Here is a 16,995-nt window from a genome sequence, read left to right on the forward strand (position 1 = left end):
AAGCCTCTTTTGCTATCAATCATAAATCTGATTCTACTTTTATTAAAGTCGTACATATTATGGTTCTTCTTTTTTTTTATCTGATCGTGTTACGCTTTTATTCGAATCATTGTCAAATAACAACCTTTGACTAACGAAAGTGCTGGTCAGAAAGTGAAGACATACAAACACGTCGACATGGAGGAAAAATAAACACAGGCTGAAAGCTCGTCCTTAAATTCTCTAAAATCGGAACCTTCGTGAATCTTAAACTAGCAGTTGAATGTCCGATATTTCTAGAACTGCATAATTTTCTGAATCCGATTGGTGGCTGAAAAACGCATGTAAGTATTCGATAAAGTCCAAGTGCGTGGCATTGTCAGTTAGCATTAGCAGAATGCTAATGTTCCCAATTCGCTTGTCTTAAAATAATGAACGTTCAAAATGACAGTTTTGACATCGTGAACGAAACAATAGATGTAATTGTATTTTATCGAGAGACTCAAAGCTCTCTCATGTGAAAATAAATGTACACGCCAACGTGAAGGCCTTCTGCCTACGTCAAATATCGTTTTACAGGATGGTTTCGTAAATTTCTGGAATCACATTATTTTTTACGAATGATTTTTTTTCTAAATTATTTCAGCGTTTTTAAGAACGGAACTGGAATTTTCAGTTTTATCGAGGTGTTTAAAACACCTTACAGTGACTCATTACAGTATATTTATTACTGAGTGTTAAGTCAGTCTAAAATGTATTTTGATTGTAGGGTTGTGGCAACATGGACAGTGACCTGAGTCCACAGGATAAAAGAGACCTGGACAAGTTTATTAAGTTTTTTGCCTTGAAGGTGAGTTGACAGCATTCAAATGTGTTCCTTATTAAACGATTGTAATGTTTTGTTACACATTGGGCCACCAGATTTCTTTAAAAAAAAGGGCCAGTACACAACAGAAATGTTTGTGATTTAAGTTGGTTGTATATGCTTAAAGGACAGCACATTAAGTTAATGTAAATGTTTATCAATGATCAGATTGTCAAAAGATCTGCAAATAATAGCAGGATCCATATTATTTTACATGATTCATATTTTGTAGACTTTTCTTAGTAGTTCATACTTTTGTGTTCACAGACTGTCCAGGTGATAGTTCAAGCTCGTCTTGGAGAAAAGATTTTCACACGTTCTTCTTCATCACCCCCTGGCTCAGACTGGGTATGATTTTAAGAGCGTTCTCATGGTTGCTGATGCAACAGTTTCACCAATATTTGTATTATGTCACTCCTCAGTTTAATTTGGCAATTAAAGACATCCCGGAGGTGACTCATGAAGCCAAGAAGGCACTGGCTGGTCAGCTGCCCAGCATGGGGCGCTCCATGTGTGTGGAGATCTCATTGAAGACATCTGAGGTGAAACATAATGAACTTTTAACTTTACGTTGCACAAGACTGAATATAAATTTAGATATCAATGTCTTTCCAACATATTTTCCTTTAAGGGCGACTCCATGGAGTTAGAAACCTGGTGTTTGGAGATGAATGAAAAGTAAGTGCAGCTTTTTGACTACTCTGGTAATGGCCTCTCTTTTAGCTGCCACTGAACCGAAACACAACTAACACTAATGTTAATTGTAATAGTGTTGGCTATAATTTACTCTAAAATATCTCTTTATTAAAAAATATTTTAACGCAGAGAAAGTAAAGATTATTATTTAAAAAGTCACAAATGACTACCATTTGTCATGTTTATGGGTGTCATTTCTTTATTAAAAAGTCTTATTTGAGACGCCTGTGCGATGAAACTCTTGAAAGAGTTGTGTATTTGTGTTACACTCGCATGTTTTTACTCAACAGGTGTGACAAGGAGATCAAAGTGTCGTACACGGTCTACAACCGTCTGTCGGTTCTCCTCAAGTCTCTGTTGGTCATCACCAGAGTCACACCAGCCTACAAACTGTCACGAAAGCAGGGTCATGACTATGTCATACTATACAGGTCAGTTGTGCACCAGTTGTGTCTTCGTACATGTTGTTCATCGATCCTGTATGTCTAGAATCTACGTGGGTGAAGTTCAGCTCAGCGGTCTTGGAGAAGGTAAAAATTAATCATTTTAATTTTTTTTAATTGTATGTTAATCTTATGTTTGTGCTTAAATGAAATGGTCGAAATATCAATCAGCCCTAAATTCGGAGGATATATTTGTGGTTTCAGGATTTCAGTCGGTGCGAGTGGGAGTGGTCGGTACACCTGTCGGCACTGTCACGCTATCGTGTGCTTACCGCACCAACTTGGCTTTGATGTCCAGCAGGTGATTCAATCCCTCGTCCTCAAAGCTTGACATGCGACACAATAAAGTCCTGAATGTCGCGACAAATCAAATTTTCATTAAGTCACAAAGACGTTTTGAGGACACTCTCCTATTTAACCGCTGCAACCCCTCGCCTTGACACCTGACACCTGAGAACCCGAGGGAAACTCAGAAGACGAAGCCAGAGACATAATGAACGCTTTAAAACAATTAAATGTATTTGACTCTGCGTAGGATTGAGGTGTTAAACTGCGTTGTGTTTCCATCTTCAAAGCCATAATGACAAAACTGACTCCAGCAATGAGGTACTGCAAATAAACTTCATCAGTTAATGCACCAACTGAAGGTCCCTGGTTTAAAACATGCAAACATGCAGAACACAAATGTTTAAGATTTCAAATATGACCTTTAATAAAACTGGAGCCAGAAAGAGACTTCAATGGTCGTGTTTGTTTGTGTCTGCAGGCAGTTTGAACCCTCGGCTCCCATCATGGGGATAATCCTGGATCACTTCGTGGATCCTCCGGGGACCCAGAGACCCGTCAACATGGGCCAGCCGTGCAACTACAGGTGCGATACACAAGAAAAATGCAAGTGTCGTCTTTTTAACACCAAACCTTGACCGTTCCAGAGCCCCAGACGATGAAGATGTGTTGGCAGGAGTCCAGGATTCTCAGGAGGTCTGCACCACCTCCTTCTCAACCTCTCCTCCCTCTCAGGTAGGATGATGCTCTGTGTCCTCGTGACTCTCAGGTTCAGCTTTGATCCAACATGTACGGATGTGTTGACGCTGGTCGGAAACTTTGTCTGAGGTTTCGGGGTTCATCTGTCCAGAATGTCGCGCTGCAGCTGATCTTTACTTCGCTCATTACTCTTCTGTCTGCTCTTCCTTCCTGGCACCTCAGTGTGTTTGTACTCTGAGTCCTTCTCCCTCTAAACTGTCCAAGCCCCTCCCACTGGACAGTCTGCAGTTCCAACTGGCTCCTGGTTCTCACACCGTGAGTCTATGATAGTGTAGTGTGTTTTCTCCTCTCCTTTCCATCGTGTTTGAACGACAAATAGTATGTTCTGATGTGATGTGTGAGGTAAGATCCATGTTTACCTGTATTGCACACCTGACATAGACGACCATCATGTTTACGTCACCTTGTTTGATTTCTAGCATTTGTGACATTCCTACCAAAATAATAATAGCCTTTGTAGTTCTCATGTTATGTGACTTGTTTGTTTTTCTGTAGCTGTACAGCTCCAGGTTGTCCTACCAGACTCCGCCACAGGGAGGAGCTGCTGATCACTGTCATGGTGCTGTCAATCCAAACCAGGTAAGTCAATCAGTAACAAACTCAAATCACAAAAGTGGGCAGCAGTCTTGAGTAAACAGAGGTAGATTTGTTGAACAGTAAATGAGTCGGAGCAGATTTTAATTCTTTGAATGATCGTGAGCATCCAACTCAGGTGAAAATATTTCCTGCTTGGAATTCTTGTTTTCTGACAACTATTTATGTTCTCAAAATATTAGTATTCAATTTTCCCATTTGAGCAAACTTAATTCAAGATCTTCCAGGCCACATATGACTGGCTTTACAAATGACCATGAGTTTTAAATAAATCACACAAGGTGCAAAAGTTCTTCTCAGTCATGTGCCGAGCAAAATATAAATTGTAAATGAAGCAGGAGTCTGATTGTGGTTCTTTAATTGTTGGTCCTACTTCAAACCTTCACCAAGTGAAGAAATTGGTTTTCTTCAACATCAGTTTTGCTTAATATTGTAAATCTGTAGAATTGTTGACTTCATTATTTGTTGGCGGGCTGAATTCAGCCCCTGGACTTTAGGATTTAAGGAAATGTGTGGCGCAGCGTTCAGGTCTCTCAGTATCTATCAGACATTTAACTTGGTGTCCTTTCAAAGTGGAGATGACACACGTCTGCCTTTGATGTCGGACTGACTCACACGATGACAAAACAGGACGGAAACCTTGATCTCTGTATATAGCAGCGTCGACCGTTCCTAATCCACGTCGACTCTGCTGTTTCCAGGCACATACTGGGAAAGAAGGCGGCGATGCTCTACTTCCCCCTCAGCCCGTTCATGCTGCCGACGCCCATCTGACGGCTGATAACTTTCCCCACACCCCTGGGAGCAGGTGAACCACAGACCCCAGAGTGTGTTTGTCGTCCCGCCTCAGAGCGACTCATCCTGCACGTTTGTCTCAACAGTGGCGACGATGACGATTTCTCCCGGAGTGGAGACACCAAACGAGACTTAAGACGCAGCGTTTCTCCCGCAAACCCCATCGAGACCCTCAACACCTTCACCAGGAAGGTGGGCGCCTTGGTCAACAAACCAAATCAACAGGTAAACCACATTTATATTGACATTCACTTGAAGGTTATTCAAATTGGTCCGTGTGTGCAGGTGATGGCCAGTCTGGACCTGCCGTTTACCGCTTTAGCGCCGCGAGGTCTGGAGTCTGAATCCAACGATCCAATGGTAGATCTGAGCCGACACATGTATCAGTGCTGCTCTAACACACTCATGTACAGGTGCAGCCTCCAGACTCCCCGCTGTGCTCGTCTCCCCTCCAAACCAGTCTTCACTCACAGGGCTCAGAAGAAGGTTCTGGACAGCAGGATGACTTTGTCATGGTTGACATGGTGAGTGCGACTTGTTTAAGAGGTCAGCTGTCAGAAACACTCGCTAGAAGATGAAAAGGTTTTAACTGGGAAGTTACTAAATTTGTGTCCTGCCAAATTTAAAATCAAAGTAGATTAATAATCATTTTGGGTAATTTTTAAAAGGTGCCAGTATAAAGTAAATACATATGAGCTATGGGGCCGACGTTAATTTCAGTTTTATAGAAAATTACAACAAATGGCAGAAAATAAATGTGGAGTGGGTTAGAATCACAATTAGGTTTCACGCAGTGAAAAGTCCCAAAATATCCTTCATGAAGGTTCCATAATTGACCCGTTCTCTCTCTAGCGTCCTGCGTTCTCCAAAGACGACTTGTTGCCTATGGACTTGGGGACCTTCTATAGAGAATTCCAAAATCCACCTCAGCTGGCCAGCTTGTCGTTACACATCAGCTCTCAATCGATGGCTGAAGATTTGGTAAGATTTACTCATTTACCCTTTTTAATACATCAAGTGACTCAAACCTATGTTCCTGCAGGACTCGCTCCCTGAAAAGCTAAAGGTTTACGAGAAGAACATCGATGAGTTTGATGCTTTCGTGGACATGCTGCAGTAGTTCAGTCGGGACTTAAAACCTTCACCAAGTCTATGAAAACGACTCATTGTACAGACGGACTGTAAATACACAACATTTAAACCCTCCAAGCTTTACAGGTGTTGATTCAAAAACCAAATTCTAGCCATTTAATTTGAGCCCAGTCAGTACTACATTTGCTCCCAATAACACTTGGAAGAGAAATGTCGACACTAGAGATGAAAAAAAAACCAGTCAATCGTCGCCTCCAGCTTAATGTGAAGTTTCCAGCAGGTCTGGGATATGAGGTGAATGTTAGAATACCATTGAAGAGAGCAGAGGCATCCACCTCATTTAGAAATGTGAAACGTGTGTCGTGACCAGGAGTAAACAATCTTTTAAATCAAGATTGTAAATAAGATGTAAAATTCAACAGCCTGGAATGAGGAAACGATAGTGACCTGAAGGGCATCACGCAGCTCATTCGTGTACCTCCAACTTTCTGCAGAGCATCAGAGCCTTGTTTGCAGATGACATACTAATAAAAGCATGGGTTTTCAAAACTCGCTGTCCTGTGTTAAATCAATTCATTTCATTTGAGTTAATGGCTGTTCTTAAGGTTGACGACCAAGTAATTTATATTTGTAGAGTGCTTAAACAATCAAAACTACTCCATAAAATATATGCTAAAAGGTCAAGACAACACAGGAGTCTCAGAAAAAGCCTGCTTGAATAAAAAAAATATATATAAAAAGGTCTTGATGTTTCCATCTCTGAGCCATTGTTTGATTTCTAGCAAACAATTGACTAAGCTGTTCAGCCTCTGGGGCTCAGTTGGATCAAAAGAGCTGGATGTCATCAGTAAAAAAAAAATTATATACCAGGAAATCTCTGAATTATTTTACCCAGGGGAATCAAGTACAGCAAAAATAAAAGAACCTTATGACTACGCAACAGATCTGCTGATTCAGACCTCATTTGATTGGCAGATACACTGTAACTGCCCGGAAAGGTATGACGAGAACCACTGTAACACAGACAGTCCCACTTCATCCCTCAGTCTCAGCATCCCTTCACACCGGTGACATGAATAGCCACAAAAGGGCCAAAAGTTTCACTATGAACATAAGTATAAACTCACGACCAGGATATTTTGGCTGAAGATGCAGAAAGCCAACATTGTTCAGCGGTTCAGGACACATTCACACAAGTCTAAAAACATTTTTCATTTGTAAATGGAATTTATTTCATTTTTTTTAAACTTTGATTCCATCAAACCTGCAGGACTGAGTTGACAGCCAGACTAAATATTTCCCTACATACAGTTTCAGCCATGTGAACCCCATCTGTGCTACTGAAGGGGACGCAACCGTTCTTAACACGTGGTCGATTGATCTGGAAGATACGAAGGATATCTGCTTAAAATTTTCAAAGTTCCCAAAGTCATGTCAAATCTGTCTATATACTCTACAGTTAGTCACCGAGACATGCTGTTACCATGGAGACGTCCCCATCAGGCAACACCAAACAAGAAAAAAAAATTAAAAAATATTTCACAGGAGAGGCAGTGATCGCCCAGTGTGCATTCCACTTCATTCAGCAGTTCTGTTCATGACCCTTTTATAGTCCTCGAAATGTCCCAGATGTCCAACCTACTTCCCCGGGTTGGCTGCATGTGGTCGGAGGATGTAGATGAGGTGGCCAAGGGGGCGGAGCCAGCATCACTAGTCACAGCAGGAGGAAGAAGGCGGAGTGTAGGGAAGGATTAGACGGTGCTCAGGAGGTTTTGTAGAGCGTTCTGCTGCGTCTCGTTCAGAGCGGACACACACTGAGACCACAAGGCTTCAGAACCCTAAAACAAGAAACCCACAGTCAGCGGCTGAAGGACGACACATGTGACGGAGAGCTGGACTCACCTGCACTTGTCTGATGACATTGGCCAGTCGTTTGCTGCACGCATCTTCATTCTTGATCGACTCGTTTGCGACACCATCAGCAATGATGAGGAAGATCTTGGGGAGGTTGGAGTTGTCGGGTCCCAGAACAATTGGATTGTTGCTGGAGAAACAAGTGGTTAATCATCATGGTTGGAGATCTAGTGATGACAAAAGCAGTGCTTTACCTCTCGATGAGGTCACACAAGTAGTCAAACGTGTGAACGGCTTCCTCCTTGTCCTCGTCCAGTGGCAGCCAGCTGAGCCAGTGTGGCAGGATGGCGTCCACGTTTGCACACTCGGGTCTAAACCGCAGCACTTTGCCTACAGCGGAGATGCAGTTCTCTGTTGCGTTGACGTTCTCTTTGGCGCGCGAGTCGGTGGCTTGAATGGTTTGGAACAGCAGCGGGACGGCGTCTGAACAAAAGAGGAAGTGTTGGCCAAAAAAAAAAAAATCCCCGCTTCACTGAGGAACAGAACATACCCATGCAAGCTGTGCGGTAACTCTCTCCTCCAAACTGAGCCATGACACCAACACCGTAGGCGGCCGCCTGCCGCACTTCAGGCTTCACATCCGTCAGCGACTGCAGCATCGGCTGCAGGAAGAAGCCGGCGTACTTGAAGGAGGACGGGCTGCAGTGCTCCACCACGTCGTCGAAGATACACAAGCCCCACTGCCGGTCAGCCCACGGTCTTTCTGGCAACTGAAGCACAGGACAGACTGTTACAAATGAACTACACTGAACCAGAGTTGAATGTCTTTACTTACAATCAACTGCACAATGAGCTGCAGCAGCTCCTCGAACCACAGTAGAGCGTTTTCTTTGTAGCTGCTGAACACCGAGTGCAAGATATCCGACACTTTTGTCAGGATGTAAACATCATTCTCATCCTGAAAGACCATTTTAAGCCAGGAAATAAGACACCTTTCAAAAGAGTTTACCTTAAACTGACATGCATTAAAGTTCTTTACCAAAATAACAGACAATGTCATACGAGTGTAGAATCATTGATTTACTAACCTCGTCCTGTAATGTTTCTTCAACCTGCTCGTCATAGTCCTCATCCTCTCGCTTAGCTGCAAACAGTTTTATTTTAAATTAATCCAAAATGTTTACAGACTAGAAGACACTTGCATTACTATATAAAGACCATGTGATCAAATCAAACTTTCACGTTTCAAGAATTGGGTTGACTCAATTTTCACTAAAGTCCTATTCGCACGGGATAAGTATTACCTGGGAACCTCTGTGTTTTGTAAATCACAATGGCGAGTGTCTAGAAGTGCGTTAAAGTGGAATATATGCGGCATTCAGAATTACAAACAGACCGCTTCCCACGGGATTAGTATTATCACCAGACATTCGTTTGGTGAATTATAGTAGGCAATTCGTGGCAGAATTATGACATTACAAATCAAAGACATGGTGCAGTCGCACAGGATTAAAACTCAGGCATTCTCCGTAATCATTACAAATTACCAGAGGTCCCCAGGTAATACTTATATCGTGCGAATAGGGCTTAATATGCAGTTCAAAACGAAGGATGACTAAAATAACCGTTTATGGTAAATGTTATCCTTAAGATTCTATTGTATGCAGATTTTCAAAGTAATGTCAATACAATATCACACAGATCCCACCTTGTCTGAGCTCCTGGTTCTTGAAATGTTCCTCCAGCTTCCCCTTCAAGATGACAATCAACTCCTCAAAGTGAGCCTTGTTCAGGCAGCCGTCTCCCATCAGCTCAATACACTTCAAAAGAAAACTGAATTAAAAACAAGTCTGTAAAAAAATCTTGGAAGTTTTAAAGGGATCCTTACCTTTGCAAAAGAGTGCATTACTTCAGAGAGAACGTCAGAGTCTGGTTCGGTTCCAATGGCCTTGATCAAAGCGTCGCACATGAAGAGCCACATCTCTGTCAGGTACTCCGGACCTCTGACTCGGGCACATTCTAACAGCAGAGGCATGGACTCAGCAGCTGCCACTCGCACACGTGTTTCCATCAAGGAGAAAACTGTCTTCAATGATACTATAACCATCACGATAACTTTGTACGTCAGTTGATCTTAAGACAAAGCGGGTTCATTTGAATAGAAAAGGTTTTACGATTTGGGCTTTTTCAGAATCAGAATCAGAAAACTTTATACAAGTTTCAAATAGTCTAATGAATGTCTTTACAAAAGTGTAAAAAAAAAAACAGATCTATATTTTGCACATTCAAAGGTCATGAATTGGATTTAAAAGTTACTTACAATATATAAGAACATTTCAGTACAATCACACTTAGCATAATATTTTACATTTAAAATGTGTTCAATTTTAAAGCAGAAAATCAAACATGTTACTTCTATCAAGCAAAATTTGAAAATATTTGTGGTAGTTATTTAAACCTACTTTAACCCAGATTAAAACAAATGTGCATGAACAAGCACAATGAGTAATTTTCAAGGATATCATCATGGAAGTAGAACTTGAGCAGTGGAACCATCAGCTTGACCACTTGCTCCGTGTACCCCACAAAACCCTCCTTCAGCTCTTTGGCATAACAAACCTGAAAAAGAAGATGGTTAGTCAACGTGTCGACCTTTAGATGAAGACGAGTAGACGGATCAATTCTCACCAGCATCTGACAGGCGGTAGCCTTCTCCTCCAGCCCAGCCGTCTTAATGCCAAAACTCTGCTGATCTCCCAGATTGACAAACTCCCAGCCATCGTCCTCGGAGATGTTCTCCATGTCCTGAGCTGCAGCCAGTGAAACACAGTTATATCGTGGAAGTCAGTTAGGGCTCATTTTTTAATACTCACTGTCCAGAAGCGCCACCTCAGGCTTGATGGAGGCAGTCTTCATCAGGGGGCCCATGACCACTGGCAGGTACTGTTGGAACTCCTTACCAAGGATCTTGCACATCCGGGCCCAGGCTGAGATCATGTACGATATCTGGGCCAGAAAATAGTCAGTAAGGTTGAACAACAATCTCTAGTCACCATCAGTAGCTCACCTGAGGGTCGTCGTCCTCCATTTCATTAAAGTCTGTCTGAGTTTTGAGCAGCAGCTGCATGACTGCTGCGGCGTCCACCATGAACTAGAAAAAGATTAACCCTTACAGGTCAGATTCTACAGCTGCAAGAAATGTGAACCTCAGTTGTACCTTCTCCTTCCCAACAGCCAGTCCAATGAGGCTGATGCACTCGATGGTCTTCCCCCGCAGCAGCCGCAGCTCCTTCTGCACAGCATTCTCTACGATGTGTTTGAGTGACGGCATGAACGAGTCGTAGTACGGCACAAACTTCTCTTCCGCCGTGTCTGCCACTGATGCGATGGAGGTCACGACCTGCTCAAGCACCAATTTGGTGCCCTTCTGGATCAGCTAAGACAAGCAGATGATGATCAGAAACAACTACCACATGATGCAAGTAGGAGTGATGGAGACTCACTTCCTGCAGTTTGGCCACCATGATGGCGTGAAGTTGCCGAACCAAATTGTCCAAATATGGAACCAGCAGCGCCTTTGGGCAGTCTTCAGTGAAGTTGATGAGCGCTGCAGCAGCATGAGCCTGCACACGAGGGTTATTCTGGTCTTCCATCGTCTGTAGCAGAGTCGAGATCACCTGAAGAGAAAGAATTTGTAAATACACAGTGATGTTGCTGTGAGGAAATTTGGGCTGATCAGGTACCTTGTGGTGGAACTTCTTTTGAAATGTGGGAGCAAAATCTGTGGCCATTTGTCCAATAGCATTACAGGCCGCATATCGAACTCTTGGATGCTAGAGACAGAGGTTTAAGTGAACACCTTGTAAAGGTTTGAGGTCATGTATGGGGTCCGGGGGTCTGTTACATACAGGGTCCGCACAGAAGACCAGCACGAAGTTGACGATTTCGTTGAGAATGGCCTCCATCTGCTGGTGGCAGCCCTCGCCGATGGCGGACAGAGCCATCAACCCAGCATGCCGGTACTTCCAGTCAGCTAGAAAACAGAAATTAGTGTCCAAGAGTCAAAAGTTTGACTTTGACTAGTTTACATAAGAGGTCCAACACCTATTTAAGAGACACTAAATTAGTCAAACTAATGTGTTGATACAAGTAACTTTAATATCATTCTTCTGTTTACACAAATGCTGAGACCCTGACTCACGCATGATTTTGTTCAAGTTCATTTCTTTTTTATTTAAGGGAGGATGTTCTCCATGGTGGTGTTTAGTTCACTTCAAATGGTTATTAAGCCTAATTGCACACTTTAAAAGCACCTCTACATATGTACAACATATAAATCAATGAAACAAATTAAATGTTATTTGAATGAGTGCAGCATTACAACTACTATTTTATGCAATATTGCATTTGTGGCATTTCTTGCACATAAAAACAGTAAAGATTGTGACAACAGTGAGGAACTTAGTAACATTGGAACTGCACTTACGGTTCTGCAGCATTTGCATGATGTGTTGTTTAATCATTGGAAGAATTATCTTTCCTCCAAGACCACAAGCGATCCTGTCCAGAGCACTCTCTCCAGCTACAGCGTTGCTGTCAAAGAAGAAAGTCTTTATATTAACAAGGCATTCAAATGACAATTTCCATCCACAATTGGTAACATCAAAGCGAGGATTGCCTATACATACAAAGGTTCATTTATAAATTTAGAGCCAGAGACGCCTTTTTTCAGTTCAAGGACCTGCGTCTGCTGGAATCATTGCGCACTACAATTCCTGTAGCCCAAAAGATTGGGATTAAAAGGCAAGACAACCTAGTATTACCTGTCAAAGTCATCATCCTCCAGTTCATCTGCCAAGGCCCACTCGTCATCCTCTTCCAAGTCCACCATCATTGCCAGCATCTGAGGAACTAACACGGACTTGCATTAATAATCCAGCGCTCGAGAACAAAAACAGAGATGATACGTACTGCTCTGAGCCACGAGCGATGTGTGTTTTCTCAACATGGCCGCCGCAGTTTCTGACAATGTGACAATAACCTCCAGCGCCAGCTGTCTCTGCATGTTGGTCAGGTTTGTATCTGCACAGAGCTGAGCAAGGCGAGAAAGTCAGCTCAAATGTAGAACAATGTAATGTCGAAATGCAAGGGGTTTCGTTGCAACTAATGAAAAAAACTTTAGTGGTCAAGTAAAGCTAGTTTGACCCGTAAACTCACCTTGAGGCAAAGCTGCAGTGCCGCTTCCAAGTTTGGTCTCAGATATTTCGGGGCAGTGTCTGCAATCTCCGCAAAAGACTTGAGCACAGAGTCATCTCCTTGGTAACACGAGTCATTGACGGACTAAATCACGAGAATAGAAGCACGTCAGTAAACAGAATGACAATAATCCAGCATTACAGAAAACACAGAATACCTGAAGGATGCCTGGAAGAAGGTCAGAGAAGTGCCTCAACAGTACTGTGTTGCCTTCATTGGAAAGAACAAATGAGGCTGCTGCTCGAGATGCCAACATTCTGATCTGAAGGAAATTAATAGGAACTTTTACAATATTAAAGACAAATGAATGAAAAAAAAAAAATAATCAAGGAATAGAGATGAGACCTGTGGGTTAGCCTGGTCCTGCATGCACTGAACAAGCATGCGCTTGATAACGTCTAGGTAGTGCTGTTGCTGGTTACCAAATATTCCTGGGAAGTTCCTGCAAGAATAAGAGGAAATGTCCTTTAGGACTTCAAAATCATGTTGATTCAATGTGATGCAACTGATCCACGCTAGCAAATGGAGGAGACTCTTATAAAGTCTAAATAGAAACTCAATGACCATTTTATGACAAAGAATACTGACTCAAGAAAACAATATTACATTTTAATATTAAAGTTAAAAACAGAAATGTAATCTACATTGATAGCTCACATACATAGGCCTCAGTCAACTCACCAGAAAATGTGTAGGGCTCCTTCCCTAAGGCCAATGTTGTCAGAGTTCACAGACTCAAACAAAAACTTTAGCACCTCTGGCCACTGGTTGTTCCCGTCGTCATCTACAGGAACAACATACAACCACATTTTGTAAACACAAAGGCTTGTGATTAAAAAAAAAAAAAAAGGAAGTTTTGTAGCAGCATTTACCAATAAGGTTGCGCGAGAGCTCAGCGGCTATGTCGCACACCTTCTTGCGAATGTTTACAGAAGTCTCCTGCTGGATGCTGGTCAGAAGCTCCGCTTTGATGGCCGTCTGCAGGTCAGGGTTAAGAGTGGGGTAAACCTCCTCGAACGAGGACGACAAAAGGCGTCGAAGCAGAACAGCCGCCATCTGTCGGACCTGAGTGACAAAACAAAAAAAGGGTTAAAAAGGTAAACAAAGCCATCTATGGATGACAAAACACATTGCAGCTCAGAAATGTAAACAAGTCATTCTTCAGTTTGTTGTCAAGTACAGCTCGTAATGGGCATTAGTATGAATTATTAGCAAATGAGTCACAATTTTATGAATTAATTATTAATATTTATATAATATAAATATAAAAATAGTTAACGAATATGGCACACTTTAATAAAACATTTGGTGACAGGCTGCTGACAGTATCAGGAGATGCAAAATAAGCAGGATGAGTTTAACTATTTTACAATATCAGTTGAAAGATGCCAGGCACAAAGACGGGTCAGCGTGACTCAGAGTTTGGGTATACGCTTGTGTTTACTTCAACTACCAGCTGCTCACTCCTCATCTTTGCTTCCTCACAGATATTTTTAGTCATGAAAGAGGAGCTGGCAAAGTGTAGACTAATTGGGAAATGTGAAATTTACCCATTTCACATTCCTTTCTTGGTTTTCCTCATACGATTTCTGAATTAAAAATATAGACATCATTTACTGCTTCTTGGAATAAATAATTGTAAACGCACCTCTTCATCAGCCGAAGCATCTCTGACAGCTTGCAGGAGAAACGTAACCTTGGTGGGGCCTGGGAGAGGGTCATAGGTCTCCTGCAGAGAAGTCACAATTCAGAAAAATTATTTTCACACATAAGAATGCACCTTCACAAAAGCTTCTCCAGGACAATCTCCCCATCAATAAATTAAACACTTAGTTACCCTTTGTTTTTGTTTAAATTGCAGGTGAAAATATTGTAATTAAATTGAATCAAACTAAAGATGGACTGTATGCTGTGGAGAAGAAGAAAAAAAAACACCAAAGGATTTACTAATGGTCTATTCTTAGGAAGGACCTTTAAATATTTAAACCAGTTTGTTTTTAGTTTACATTACCAACGAGTCTACTTTTATACAAGATAAAATAAATGGATGGCTCGTATTTTCTGAGGCAGATGATGCCATGACACTGACCGGACATCATTGATGAGCAACAACGTCAGGAGTTTCCAGCAGAACAATGACTTTCTTTTGTGGAAAGAGTTGATGTTAAGTCCAGGAAGATTAGCTCAACTGCTATTTTTCAAAGAAAGCGCTGATGTTGGTAAGAAAGAGAGCCGGATCCACTGAGCTCCACCAAATCCTCTGCCACAGAGTCGCCACACCAGCAATGGAAGTGAAATCACAAGATTCCACGTTAGCAAATGATACTAATGTAAGCACCGAAGGCCACTAGTGGAAAAGCGTATTTTAAAAGGGCGGAGGGACATAACATGACAAGTTAGTCGGGGACATGCATCACATTTACTACAATAAACAGTAATGTTTGATTTCCGTGTTTCGTATTCGCATCAGTAAGATATAATACAACATCGAAGCTAACTAGCTGGATACTACTTCCTGTATTACTTCGGCGAAACGATATAAAGCTACAGGGCCATGACAAGTACAAACCATGTACACATGTCGCTTAACAATGAAAACTGTATCGTTTTCTTGAAATGTCGCGGTGACGTTGAGTTTATACAACTACGCAACATGGTGTAGCAGGTTAGCATTAGCTGCTAGTAGCACTCAGCGTCAGCTCTTCCATGCACGTGGGCTGCAGCCCGTGCGCGCGGCCAAGCGTCGCGAGCTCTGGCCAAACAGTTAGCGTGACGCTGCTAATGCTAACTTCCAACGGTACCTCGGCCTGTTTTCTGATGTTGTTGTCGGGGCTCATCAGGTTCCCCAACAGAACGTAGAACTGCTGCTGTTCCGCCATGGCTGCAGGTTAGAGAGACAAGCCGGGTGGAGACGCGGAGACTTGAGTCCGGCAGTCTGAGCTCGGGCCACACACGCAGAGCGCAGCGACGACGTGATTGGTCGGCTTAAGTGCCAGGGCACGATTTCTATTGGCCGAAAAAGCCTTCATTCATCCATGACGTCAGCCACAGACTGAGTTCGAAAGCCCATTGGTTGACGTCGACGCCCAAAAGCGGGTGCTTGGCTGTTATTCGCCGAGCGGGAATTAGTAAAACGCGGGAAATAGAGCTTGAGATGCCTTTCACATTGCGTAGATGCAGGAGCGTGATACACAAGAACGTGATCAGAGACCATTTTAAACAGACCGATCCCATTATCATCATATTCTCAGCCAGTTTACTTAGTTTCATTAATTGTTTTACTGTAATTGTATATATTACTGTCTTGGCTGCTGCACTATATTTCTGCTTTGCTCTGGGCCCATGATCGTCATGTCAGTGTTATACCTGTTTTTTGCATATTTCACTAAAATCCATCCATCCATCGTCATCCGCTTATCCGTCGTGGGGTCGCAGGGGCAGCAGCTTCCACAGGGAGCGCCAAAAACCCTTCTCCCGAGCAGGGCCGGGTCTAGACAGGCATGTATGAGGGGGCAGCCACAAATCTTGAGGGGGCATTGTGCCAGGCCCCCTCTTGCCCCTGCCTAGACCCGGCCCTGGTTTGAGGGGGCACAACATTTATTTGAGGGGGCCAGGCCCCCTCTTGCCCTTGCCTAGACCCGGCCCTGCTCCCGAGCAACATCTGCCAGCTCTGACTGAGGGATCCCAAGACGCTCCCATGCCAGTGAAGAGATAAAATCTCTCCATCTGGTCCTGGGTCGACCCCTTGGTCTCCTCCCAGCTGGATGCTCCTGGAACACCTCCAAAGGGAGGCGCCCGGGGGGGCATCCTCAAGTGACGCCCCAACCACCTCATTTGATTCCTTTCCACGCGGAGAAGCAGCGGCTCTACTCCGAGTCTCTCCTGAGTGACAGAACTTCTCACCCTATCTCTAAGGGAGACGCCCGCAACCCGTTGAAGGAAACACATTTCAGCCGCTTGTATCCCAGATCTCGTTCTCCCCGTCATGACCCAAAGCTCATGACCGAAGGTGAGGGCGGGTACAAAGATATTTCACTAAAATGGTATTTTTAATTAAAATCATTCATGTGTCCTTCTTACCACCACCAGTTCCTTCGATACAATGAAGGGTTCTACAGAACAACTCAAAAGTGGAGTTTGATTAAACATTTCATAGTTGGCATTACCTTATTGATCCAAAGATGTGGTAAATAAAAACACGGAAACACAAAAAACAAGTTAAAATATTGGGAAACATTTATTTATTTATTAAATATTTGTTGTTAATAATTATTTAATTATTGTAGAATTGTATTTTAAAAACTTCCTTTTTTAATATATTTAATGAACAAGTAGTAATTGTTGTTGTAGGGAAGCAAGAAATGCTTCTGGTGTATA

General features: G+C 42.7%; 2 protein-coding genes across 3 annotated transcripts; one reads left to right on the top strand and one right to left on the bottom strand.

Annotated features, from left to right (window-relative positions):
- The first annotated feature begins 159 nt into the window (after positions 1-159).
- On the top strand, positions 160-6,076 carry atg13 (ATG13 autophagy related 13 homolog (S. cerevisiae)). Of its 2 annotated transcripts, XM_087791779.1 has the most exons (18): positions 160-323; positions 749-829; positions 1,112-1,192; positions 1,267-1,386; positions 1,476-1,522; positions 1,831-1,971; positions 2,030-2,070; positions 2,188-2,284; positions 2,750-2,854; positions 2,916-2,998; positions 3,185-3,282; positions 3,523-3,606; positions 4,323-4,429; positions 4,503-4,641; positions 4,702-4,776; positions 4,830-4,940; positions 5,269-5,397; positions 5,459-6,076. In XM_087791779.1, exons 2-18 carry the CDS (start codon positions 761-763, stop codon positions 5,534-5,536), a joined length of 1,605 nt encoding a protein of 534 aa, XP_087647905.1. In that variant the 5' UTR covers positions 160-323; positions 749-760; the 3' UTR covers positions 5,537-6,076. The 2 variants fall into 2 exon arrangements, with proteins under 2 accessions (XP_087647905.1, XP_087647906.1); XM_087791780.1 differs by lacking the exon at positions 3,185-3,282 and having other exon boundaries at positions 2,916-3,003.
- Positions 6,077-6,711: 635 nt separating this feature from the next.
- Positions 6,712-15,563, bottom strand: ipo5 (importin 5). The gene is made up of 26 exons (XM_087791786.1): positions 15,420-15,563; positions 14,267-14,347; positions 13,491-13,683; positions 13,300-13,402; positions 12,964-13,060; positions 12,776-12,880; positions 12,580-12,702; positions 12,334-12,454; positions 12,186-12,273; positions 11,849-11,955; positions 11,271-11,395; positions 11,106-11,195; positions 10,866-11,039; positions 10,580-10,798; positions 10,430-10,513; positions 10,236-10,368; positions 10,051-10,172; positions 9,885-9,981; positions 9,251-9,423; positions 9,071-9,182; positions 8,451-8,506; positions 8,198-8,320; positions 7,913-8,132; positions 7,617-7,845; positions 7,411-7,552; positions 6,712-7,346 (listed from the first exon to the last, which is right to left on the bottom strand). Exons 1-26 carry the CDS (start codon positions 15,495-15,497, stop codon positions 7,260-7,262), a joined length of 3,282 nt encoding a protein of 1,093 aa, XP_087647912.1. The 5' UTR covers positions 15,498-15,563; the 3' UTR covers positions 6,712-7,259.
- Positions 15,564-16,995: the final 1,432 nt, after the last annotated feature.

This window comes from Callionymus lyra, chromosome 5, assembly GCF_982586985.1.
Source record: "Callionymus lyra chromosome 5, fCalLyr1.hap1.1, whole genome shotgun sequence".
Lineage (NCBI taxonomy): Eukaryota > Metazoa > Chordata > Actinopteri > Syngnathiformes > Callionymidae > Callionymus > Callionymus lyra.